This window comes from Vanessa cardui, chromosome 13 (assembly GCF_905220365.1).
Source record: "Vanessa cardui chromosome 13, ilVanCard2.1, whole genome shotgun sequence".
Taxonomy (NCBI): domain Eukaryota; kingdom Metazoa; phylum Arthropoda; class Insecta; order Lepidoptera; family Nymphalidae; genus Vanessa; species Vanessa cardui.
In genome coordinates this window covers 12,498,054-12,510,027 of record NC_061135.1, presented here as the reverse complement: position 1 = coordinate 12,510,027, position 11,974 = coordinate 12,498,054, and the positions used below count along the sequence as shown (strand labels likewise).

General features: G+C 39.5%; 1 protein-coding gene across 1 annotated transcript; it reads left to right on the top strand.

Annotated features, from left to right (window-relative positions):
- The first annotated feature begins 2,094 nt into the window (after positions 1–2,094).
- On the top strand, positions 2,095–9,428 carry LOC124534888 (titin-like). Its single transcript, XM_047110929.1, has 2 exons — positions 2,095–2,600; positions 4,343–9,428. The coding sequence occupies exons 1-2, from the start codon at positions 2,187–2,189 to the stop codon at positions 8,498–8,500; spliced, it is 4,572 nt and encodes a 1,523-aa protein (XP_046966885.1). The 5' UTR covers positions 2,095–2,186; the 3' UTR covers positions 8,501–9,428.
- Positions 9,429–11,974: the final 2,546 nt, after the last annotated feature.

Sequence of the window (11,974 nt, the reverse complement as noted above, 5' to 3'; positions counted from 1 at the left end):
CGCAAATAACCCCCGATTAGATAAAGAGATATTAGTAGTTGTAGATCGTCAAAGTTGAGAACGATTGCTGTTTGAACATATATTATTAAATTCGCCGAGTAAATTATGGCAAATATTTTAAGGTTACGTGAAATCTTTGTCAATAATTTTAATCAGATTGACAGATAAAGTTAGAACTTGCAATGTACATTAATTGACAAATATATTGACATGCTATGCAACGGAAAGAAAAATATACAAAAGATAGACAGGGGATAAGAAATTAAAAGAGAAAAACTAGTTATAACGGATTTTAATCGTGTATATTAATTATTTTGGACCTCCCGACGTTTCGAGCACTTTACAGCGTCACGAACGCTGGTAAATAAATATAACAAATAATATAATATACGCGATTAAAATCCGTTATAACTAGTTTTATTTAAATATGTAATAATCGCGAAAATTTAAGACAACATTAAGAGAAAAACTAGTCTCTGACATCTTTCAGACTTATTTCGGCAGCCCTTCTCAAGTTAAGATCGCAAAAATAGATAGAGAACAAGTTTGTGTGCGTGTCATTGCGAACAGTAAATATAGTTCTTTCTCGCGGCTTCTATTTAGCATCTCTCTAAAAAAACCTGATAATCTGTTACTAACTCAATCAAGTGTACAATGTAGTGTACATATTGTTTATACATTGCTATTATACTAGCTAACCGTCCCGGCGTCACTCGAGTTCAAATAAAATGATTAGATTAAAGAACATGTAAGTGGTCACCGTCACCCATAGACAATGACGCTGTAAGAAATATTAACTATTCTTTACATCGTCAATGTGCCACCAACGTTGGGAACTAAGATGTTATGTCCCTTGTGCCTGTAGTTACACTGGCTCACTCACACTTTAAACCGGAACACAACAATATTGAGTACTGTTATTTGGCGGAAGAATAACTGATGAGTGGTCTGGTACCTACCCAGACGGGCTAGCACAAAGTCCTGCCACCAAGGAGTTGAAATACTCGTCTTTTTTCTACTATAATATAGATGTACATATATAAACATTTCTATTTAATAATGTAAACGCCATTAAAATCCGACTCATAGTTTAAAAGATCCAAGTATTCAGACGAAACAAACAACTTTGTTTTATACTAACTACGTAGAGGAGAGAACGCATACAGTTTTGCACTTGCCAACTAATTTAATGTTTATGTTAAAAATAATCAGTACACGATAAGGATATAGATTGTATACACGATAAAAATACCGACATTAAAAATAACATACGCAAATTGATAAATCAATTAGAGTTTTATTAAAAGATTACAAACGTGTTATGAAACTTTCTAAAGGAGCCAAGTACAAAGAATATGTTTACATTTGTATGGAGCATATAAAACATTTGTTCAGAAGAAAATTTTCTATTGCTCTTATGCGACATGTCTTAAACGAATAAATGATTATTATTGCTATTCAATTAGCAATTTATTCACCTTTTTCAAAGCGTATGAGATATGGGACATAGCATCTTAATTCCCAAGTTCGAGATGGCCGAATGGTTAGAACGCGTGCATCCTAACCGATGATTGCGGTTTCGAACCCAGGCAAGCATCGCTGATTCATGTGCTTAATTTGTCTTCATAACTCATCTCGTGCTCAGCGTTGAAGGAAAACATCGTGAGGAAACCTGCATGTGACAAATTTCATAGAAATTCTGCCCCATGTGTATACCACCAACCGGCATTGGAACAGCGTGTTGGAATATGTTCCAAAACCTTCTCCTTAAAGGGAGAGGAGGCCTTAGCCTAGCAGTGGGAATTTACAGGCTGTTGTTGATGATGTTCCCAAGGTCAGTGGAACATTGGTGTGACGTAGACATTTTTTATTATTTCATTAGGATGGTCAAAACCCCAGCATCAGTTAAGACATTTGCCCAACCGCATATTTATATATTTCATAAGAAAAGCAAGTAATTTAAGTTATGTTGATTCCATTTTCTCGGAAACCCGTACTTATAAATTATGACAATATATTCGTTCAAATCCCCGTACTTGAATTGCGATATCGGAGCAAATAACTAATAATTGATAATTATACTTTATTGTAAAAAGTGTCGTTATCAGACTGTAACGTCAAAATCATATAATCATAAAACATCGAGTCAGTGTTATTTACAGCAGTTGTGGAAGTAAACCAATGAAATGTCAAACATTCAATTTGTTATTCTGTTTTGTTTAATACTTAACGTAAATCTTCAACGATATGATCATCCGAAACTCGTACGTGGCCTAAGTGACAGGAAATGTGGAACGAGAAGATCCTGGTTTTTATGTGACTACGAATCATATGGAACCAAACCACCTTTTGAGAACTCCGCATGCATACGAAGTGTAGGAACGAGTTGTGTCTCAACATATTTGTTGAATTTTTCCGACGGTCATCTCAGTTTATCCGCCTATCTCAGACTGAATTCAGATGAAAGTGGTTTGATAATTACTTTATTCGATCAGTATGATACTTCGAGAGTTACTTATGAGTATAATAAGTTCAATGATGGATATAAAGATGGGTGGAATACAATTATTCTTAACATTGATGAAGAATTCGTTGGATATGTAAGTGAAATTACGTCTAAATTTACATTACATTAATTCACAATTGCACGAAAATTAATAAAAAAAATACAATCCTCAATTCAAACGTTTTGAGTAGTTAGTACTAGTAAGTGTGTATGTACGTATTTAGATCTGTAGTATAGCGATAGTATTTAAATGTATAAATTTATAGTGTAGACTATTGAAGGCACACGTATAAACCTTAGTGGCTTTTAAGCTGCTATCATTATATTAAATATTGTACTGTCATTTTTTAAATGGATAAATAATTAAAAAAAAAAACATTCAAGTATACAAATAATGTATCATTTAAATGTATAATAAGACGTTAAAAACTAAGAAATTTGAGTTTCTTATCACACTACCCGAGACAAAAAGTGTTGTTGAAAATTTCTTGGAAAATCAAATACCATAAAAGATCGAAGAATCATTATATACATATATGGTATATGATCTGAATTTCTGTTTACGCAATTATTTTAATACATGTTGTAATGACTGTATTGTTTGACATATATAAATAAAGGCTATAAAAAATTGTCAGAGGATACTATGAACCTACTGGTTAAATAATAACAGCCTGTAAATTTTCCACTGCTAAGCTAAGGCCTCCTCTGCCATTGAGGAGAAAGTATGGAAAAAATTGTGGTGGTATACACATGTGGCAGGTTTTCTACGAAATTAAACATATGCAGTTTTCCTCACGATGTTTTCCTTCACCGCCGAACACGAGATGAATTATGAATAATTAATCACATGAATATTTAGTAGAACCCGCAATCATCGGCTAAGATGAGCGCGTTCTAAGTTCAGTATTTCTGGTAATTATTTTAAATTCAAAACTTCAATTACATCCTCATTTCATTGGTGCGAGAGAGACTCAGCAAACGTGGTTACAAAAGTAAGGTAACTTACTGATGTCCATTTGTCCATATTCGGCAAGTAAACTTTCTCCTCAATGGCAGAGGAGGCCTTAGCTCAGTCGTGGAAATTTACAGGCTGTTATTATTTAATTAGTAGGTTCATAGTATCCTCTGACAATTTTTTATAGTCTTTATTTATATATGTCAAACAATACAGTCATTGATACAACATGTATTAAAATAATTGCGTAAACAGAAAATCAGATCATATATATACATAATGATTCTTCGTGCCTTTACATTGAATTCAACGCTGTAACATAACGATTCAATGCATTTATGATCCTATTAACATAAAAAATATTTCGATTTTGAACCCATTTAATTCTAATATTCGGATTCAGATACAACTTTTCAAAGTATCTATGACTTTTTATTTCATTAAACGATCGGTAAACAGAAAATATTAATCGAAATTTAATTCAAATAAAAACAAGCTTTCCAATTATATGTTACGTTATTAAAAACAAAGTAACGAAATAAGAAAAATTTAAATTATGCGATCAAATACAGGACCAAGATTCAATTAAAAAATATAAATATTAACATTTCATTCATAATTATTCATATGATGCCATCGGTAAAAAATATATCTTACTGCTACGAATACAATACAAGGAATGCTTCCTTGGCGTACTAGTAGCAAAGCCTGATGCAAACTTGTCTGGGTAGAAACTCCCCAATAAACTCATTCCGTTAAATATCTTAACTTTTGAGTCCATATCAACTTAGTTAGTGAGGTTTGTAGTGCTTTGCCAATTAAAATGATAATATTTCTTTCAGTGTACAGTAAAAAATTACATATTTTATTTATTTCAGATTAATTTCTTAGGCCTAAGTAATAATGATGAAGTTATCTTACTAGACCCTTTTGGTTCACTCGATGTGAACTTAATATCTGGGCAAAATTTAATTAAAATGAAACAAGACAAGCTAGTACAACCTGAATCAAAACCTCACAATAAAGTTAAAAGAGACACCGTAGACTTATCAAACTCGAATCCTAGAAAAAAAACTGAAAATTTATTAAAAGAATTTCAAATAAAAGATCTGAATTTATATCCTGATGAATCAAAGCCCGAACTCCAAGTTGAGTTTGAGCAGGAGTCTGAATCACAGCCAGAGCAGGAGTCCAAGTTTGAACCGGAGCCTCAACGAGAACCTGAATCTCAGCCTAAGCCGGAGCCCGTAATTGAACCAAAATCAGAGCCTGATACAGAACCACAGCCAGAACCGGAACCCGAGCCACAACCTGAGTCCGAACCACAGCCAGAGCCAGAGCCTGAACCACAGTCAGAGCCAGAGCCTGAGCCAGAACCTGAACCACAGCCAGAGCCTGAACCAGAACCACAACCTGAACCGGAACCAGAACCACAGCCAGAACCTGAACCCGAACCACAACCTGAACCGGAACCCCAGCCACAACCAGAGCCAGAACCTGAACCGGAACCCGAGCCACAACCAGAACCTGAACCACAGCCACAGCCAGAGCCAGAGCCTGAACCAGAACCACAACCTGAACCAGAACCCGAGCCACAACCAGAACCTGAACCACAGCCAGAGCCAGAGCCTGAGCCAGAACCACAGCCAGAGCCTGAACCAGAACCACAACCAGAACCGGAACCGGAACCCGAACCACAGCCAGAACCTGAACCAGAACCACAGCCAGAGCCTGAACCAGAACCACAACCAGAACCGGAACCCGAACCACAGCCAGAGCCAGAGCCTGAACCACAGCCAGAGCCAGAGCCTGAGCCAGAACCACAGCCAGAGCCAGAGCCTGAACCAGAACCACAACCTGAACCGGAACCAGAACCACAGCCAGAGCCTGAACCAGAACCACAACCTGAACCGGAACCCGAGCCACAACCAGAACCTGAACCACAGCCAGAAGCTGAACCAGAACCACAACCTGAACCGGAACCCGAACCACAACCGGAACCGGAACCCGAGCCACAACCAGAAACTGAACCACAGCCAGAACCTGAACCAGAACCACAGCCAGAGCCAGAGCCTGAACCAGAACCACAACCTGAACCGGAACCCGAGCCACAACCAGAGCCAGAACCTGAACCGGAACCCGAGCCACAACCAGAACCTGAACCACAGCCAGAGCCAGAGCCTGAGCCAGAACCACAGCCAGAGCCTGAGCCAGAACCCGAACCACAGCCAGAACCTGAACCAGAACCACAGCCAGAGCCTGAGCCCGAACCACAGCCAGAGCCTGAGCCCGAACCACAGCCAGAGCCTGAGCCAGAGCCTGAGCCAGAACCCGAACCACAGCCAGAGCCTGAGCCAGAGCCTGAGCCAGAACCTGAACCACAGCCAGAGCCTGAACCACAGCCAGAGCCTGAACCAGAACCACAACCAGAGCCAGAACCGGAACCGGAACCCGAGCCACAACCAGAACCTGAACCACAGCCAGAGCCAGAGCCTGAACCACAGCCAGAGCCTGAACCAGAACCACAACCAGAACCGGAACCGGAACCCGAACCACAGCCAGAGCCAGAGCCTGAACCACAGCCAGAGCCAGAGCCTGAGCCAGAACCCGAACCACAGCCAGAACCTGAACCAGAACCACAGCCAGAGCCTGAGCCCGAACCACAGCCAGAGCCTGAACCAGAACCACAACCAGAACCGGAACCGGAACCCGAACCACAGCCAGAGCCTGAACCACAGCCAGAGCCAGAGCCTGAGCCAGAACCCGAACCACAGCCACAGCCAGAGCCTGAGCCCGAACCACAGCCAGAGCCTGATCCAGAACCTGAACCACAGCCAGAGCCTGAGCCAGAACCACAGCCAGAGCCTGAACCAGAACCACAACCAGAACCGGAACCGGAACCCGAACCACAGCCAGAGCCAGAGCCTGAACCACAGCCAGAGCCAGAGCCTGAGCCAGAACCCGAACCACAGCCAGAACCTGAACCAGAACCTGAACCACAGCCAGAGCCTGAGCCAGAACCACAGCCAGAGCCTGAACCAGAACCACAACCAGAACCGGAACCGGAACCCGAACCACAGCCAGAGCCAGAGCCTGAACCACAGCCAGAGCCAGAGCCTGAGCCAGAACCTGAACCACAGCCAGAACCTGAACCAGAACCACAGCCAGAGCCTGAGCCCGAACCACAGCCAGAGCCTGAGCCAGAGCCTGAGCCAGAACCTGAACCACAGCCAGAGCCTGAACCAGAACCACAACCTGAACCGGAACCCGAACCACAACCGGAACCGGAACCCGAGCCACAACCTGAGCCCGAACCACAGCCAGAGCCAGAGCCTGAGCCAGAACCAGAACCACAACCTGAACCGGAACCCGAGCCACAACCAGAACCTGAACCACAGCCAGAGCCTGAGCCAGAACCTGAACCACAGCCAGAGCCTGAACCAGAACCACAACCTGAACCGGAACCAGAACCACAACCTGAACCGGAACCCGAACCACAACCGGAACCGGAACCCGAGCCACAACCTGAGCCCGAACCACAGCCAGAGCCAGAGCCTGAGCCAGAACCAGAACCACAACCTGAACCGGAACCCGAGCCACAACCAGAGCCAGAACCGGAACCGGAACCCGAGCCACAACCAGAACCTGAACCACAGCCAGAGCCAGAACCTGAACCAGAACCTGAACCAGAACCTGAACCAGAACCAGAACCACAGCCAGAGCCTGAGCCCGAACCACAGCCAGAGCCTGATCCAGAACCTGAACCACAGCCAGAGCCTGAGCCAGAACCACAGCCAGAGCCTGAACCAGAACCACAACCAGAACCGGAACCGGAACCCGAACCACAGCCAGAGCCAGAGCCTGAACCACAGCCAGAGCCAGAGCCTGAGCCAGAACCACAGCCAGAGCCTGAACCAGAACCACAACCAGAACCGGAACCAGAACCACAGCCAGAGCCAGAGCCTGAACCAGAACCACAACCGGAACCGGAACCCGAGCCACAACCTGAGCCCGAACCACAGCCAGAGCCAGAGCCTGAGCCAGAACCTGAACCACAGCCAGAGCCTGAGCCAGAACCACAACCTGAACCTGAACCAGAACCACAGCCAGAGCCAGAGCCTGAACCACAGCCAGAACCGGAACCGGAACCCGAGCCACAACCTGAGCCCGAACCACAGCCAGAGCCAGAGCCTGAGCCAGAACCTGAACCACAGCCAGAGCCAGAACCAGAACCACAACCTGAACCGGAACCCGAGCCACAACCAGAGCCAGAACCGGAACCGGAACCCGAGCCACAACCAGAACCTGAACCACAGCCAGAGCCTGAACCAGAACCACAACCTGAACCGGAACCCGAACCACAACCGGAACCGGAACCCGAGCCACAACCTGAGCCCGAACCACAGCCAGAGCCAGAGCCTGAGCCAGAACCAGAACCACAACCTGAACCGGAACCCGAGCCACAACCAGAGCCTGAACCAGAACCTGAACCAGAACCTGAACCAGAACCTGAACCAGAACCTGAACCAGAACCTGAACCAGAACCTGAACCAGAACCTGAACCAGAACCTGAACCAGAACCTGAACCAGAACCTGAACCAGAACCTGAACCAGAACCAGAGCCTGAGCCGGAACCAGAACCTGAACCAGAACCTGAACCAGAACCTGAACCAGAACCTGAACCAGAACCAGAACCTGAACCTGAACCAGAACCAGAACCAGAACCTGAACCAGAACCTGAACCAGAACCTGAACCAGAACCTGAACCAGAACCAGAGCCTGAGCCGGAACCTACTCCAAAGCCAGAAGAATCTACTAACAACGATAAAGCAAGCTTTTGGAATCCCTTGACCATATCGTTGGTAGCTGTTGGATCAACTGTAGTTGTCTTAGTATTATTAGTAGGAGCATATCACTTAGGTAAAGTTAGAGGTCTAGAAAATAATCTCGTTTTAATAGACGATATAAGACCCAACAGAATTATTCCTCGTATAAGAAATAATCGTCGCAACTCCTTAAATTATGGTCATGTGTAAAAAATCAATTGTGAATACTGGAATATATGCTTTCAGTGAAATAATGATTCCATTCTTTAACAAATCGAAATTAGTAAAACTGATTTACTGAATACTGCAAAAATACAAATTGAAATTCGTCAATAAATTAGAAATCTATCAACGAATGGACAAACAATCTCAAGAATAAGATGAAATTAATTATAAATAGTTTTCTTAAGATAGTGTCAAGATAATAGCATCCAGATATTTAAAAAATAGGCTAGTTGATTTATTTTAAGATCATACTAACAATAAGTACTTCAAATATTAAACTAACAACATAAAAACAGCTCCAATGCAACTGGGATTCGCGGTTGCACCAAATATATTTATTTTAAAATAAAACAGAAGTCGACTCGATAGGGATTATCATAAACCAAGATAATTGTAGAATTATCGATAAATGTTCGGTACTTTTATAAATTCTCTTCAATATTTATTACTGTTTCATAGTTTGATTCGTACTAGATATTATTAATTAATAATATTTCTTGATTATTTAATTGTTTAGTGGAATTGTTATATGTATTCTTTTTCACTTAAAAATATTTTATAAAATATGTGTATTGTAATGTTTTAAGTGCATGCCGAGGCTACCTGTAATTAGTAATAAATTTTCCTTGATTCAAGTTGTTATATTGTATGTATTCAATGTATTATTGTATCTACTGTTGGTTGTCCTAAGTAAATAAATAAATAAATAAATAAATATGCTATCTGTAAATTCGTTGACAGAGCAAAATATCATTATGCCGTTTATTTATGTAAGCAATAAGCAATCATCTTTTTCCTTATTTTTTTGGAATACCTAGTGTATTCCAAAAAAATACACTATGTTGTCAATATAAAAAAAAATGTATAAACCACTGTGATTACTTATGTGTTATAGATTAATTTGATTCGTTTTGTTTTGTTTTAAATAGAATAAGATAATAAATAAATAAATATTAAATTAGAAAACTTTGTTAAATATATCTATTTATCAAAATATTAGAAACAACTACAGTACATGACAATATTTGTTAATTATAGTGTCTACAGCTGCTACGCTGAGCATACGTATATTTAGAAGCCTGATTTACTTAATAAGATTAAAACACACCTTACAGAGATAATCAGTAAATAATCTGCAGTTAATTGGGTGAATCTATTTTTATTGAAAATCTACGTGGAAAAATATTGATTGTATTGGTGATATTACCTGGTGATCGATTTCGGTCAAAACGACCGTTACGGTGAATGCTAACACAGATCAGGTTATATTAACAGTCTGTGTGCACACACAGACGCATTTACTATTAATTTAGTCGACCGGTATTCCCACACAACTTCCCAAAGGCTATACGTGCTTTTCGAGGCCCGAGATTATAAATAAAGTCATATTTCTAACATTCGGTCGGCTAATAAAAAAAAACTGCTTTAAACAAACTGTCTACTGCCTTTCGCCGGCGGTTTTCTCCGAAATACGACTTGGGAAGCTTAAAGGCAATTTTGTATTATAAAATGATTTAGTTATTATATTATTTATTTCATAACAGACACAATGAAATAAATAATTTAAGTAACAGCAATTCGACGACAAGAAATGAAATGTGTTATAAAAAAAAATGAAACAAAAACATAAGTTTAAATGATCTATACTACTATTCAAAAAGTTAAAACTAAACAAGTAATATGAGGTCATGTTTAAAAATCATTGAGTTGTGTGTATGATTGTGCTCCGCAGAAAACATCGTAAGGAAACCTGCCTATGTCGGATGAGAAGCGTAATTAGGCGCCAAAGCTACTCAAAAAGGCGTGGTGTTATCGTAGCTGTGAGACAGGTTGGACAAAAGTTTTTTTAAAATATTTATATTACGATGTTACTTCTCTTTTAACTTTAAATAACATATCTTATATATAAGTATACTTTCGAATTAATTCACATTCGTTCAATAAAATAATTGATAAATATATAAACGTAAGTACTATTAAAATAGCAGGAAGATAACAGGCAATGGCTCATCCAATTGAACTTGTAGATTGTAATAGTAAAAGCTCTTTTTGAAGTGGACTCGTGGTAAACGATTCTTGATGAATCACTAAATAAATATTAAAAATCAATGTCGCACTATCGATAGCAACTACATAAGTAAAGTCAATAAGGAAGCGCAATTCTTCTATATAGAATTTCAAAATCTATACTAATATTATAAAAGGGAAAGTTGCTCTGTCTGTCTGACTGTCGCCCTTTCACGACTAAACTAATGAGCGGATTTTGATGAAATCGGTATGAAACAAACTTGAACTCTAAAAAAGAATATAGGCTACTTTTTTGCCTAACACATCTGACAACTAACGCCCAAACGCGAGCGAAACCACGTGGGGGACAAATAATAGAATAATAATAATTATAATCATCAAATATAAAAATAAGTTACATTGATCGTTACGAAACGTTGTTTACGTTGTTGTAAAATTATAATCGTGTCAATTTTCCCTTACATTTTCCTTTTGATAAACAATTAAAATGTTCAAGATATCTAATATTCTTCTTAGTTCTTGTATACAATTTAATTTAATATATGTGTTACAGTAAGAGTGAATAATTGAAAATTATTAATAATTATCTATTATTATTAATATTTACTGAAAGTCGAGGTTGAAATAATAAATTAATCACATTTTCGGTTTTTATTAATAATTTGACCTTAGTATTGATAAATGAAATAAGTGGTCAAGGGTTGCGGGGCAGGGTGGTGTGTGCGTCGTGCGAGAGGCGGGGGGGAGATGCCATTGTTTTAAAAGCACGAAAAAGCAAGCAAGCAAGAAAGTTTCGAATAAAAATTCAGTAAATTGTTTGTTTGTCTTTTTTTTTATATAGGTTGGCGGACGAGCATATGGGCCACCTGATGGTAAGTGGTCACCATCATCCATAGACAATGACGCTGTAAGAAATATTAACTATTCCTTACTAAAAATAAATATAACATTATTACACATGAACTTATAACTATTGATTTGAACTTGTGTCAACCATGCCAAAAGACTATGAATATTCCTAAAAAGGGGTTGGCAGTAAGCCCCATTAAAAGTACTGAATTCAATTCAAAATGTCAAGTTGATCTTATTGGCATGCAGTTACAGGCAGACGGTCAATATAAGTCAAGTAATGTAATGAGTAAGTTGGATATCATTTATGAGACATATCTACACTAATATTATAAAGAGGAAAACTTTGTTTGTTTGGTTGTAATGAATAGGCTCAAAAACTACTGGACCGATTTTAAAAATTCTTTCACCATTCGAAAGCTAAATTAATCCCGCATAACATAGGCTAAATTTTATTTTGAAAAAAAATAGGGTTCCGTAAGATATTTTGGTTTTTTCGGACAAAAAAGGAAAAAATCTACCAAAAAAGTTGATTTTTTGCTTATGATGCCTAAACTATAAAAGATAGAACTATAAAATGTT

Coding starts and splice junctions, on each gene's coding strand:
- LOC124534888 (XM_047110929.1), top strand. CDS start 2,187: ATGTCAAACATTCAATTTGTTATTCTGTTTTGTTTAATACTTAACGTA. Junction 2,601..4,342: donor ATGAAGAATTCGTTGGATAT/GTAAGTGAAATT, acceptor TATTTATTTCAG/ATTAATTTCTTAGGCCTAAG.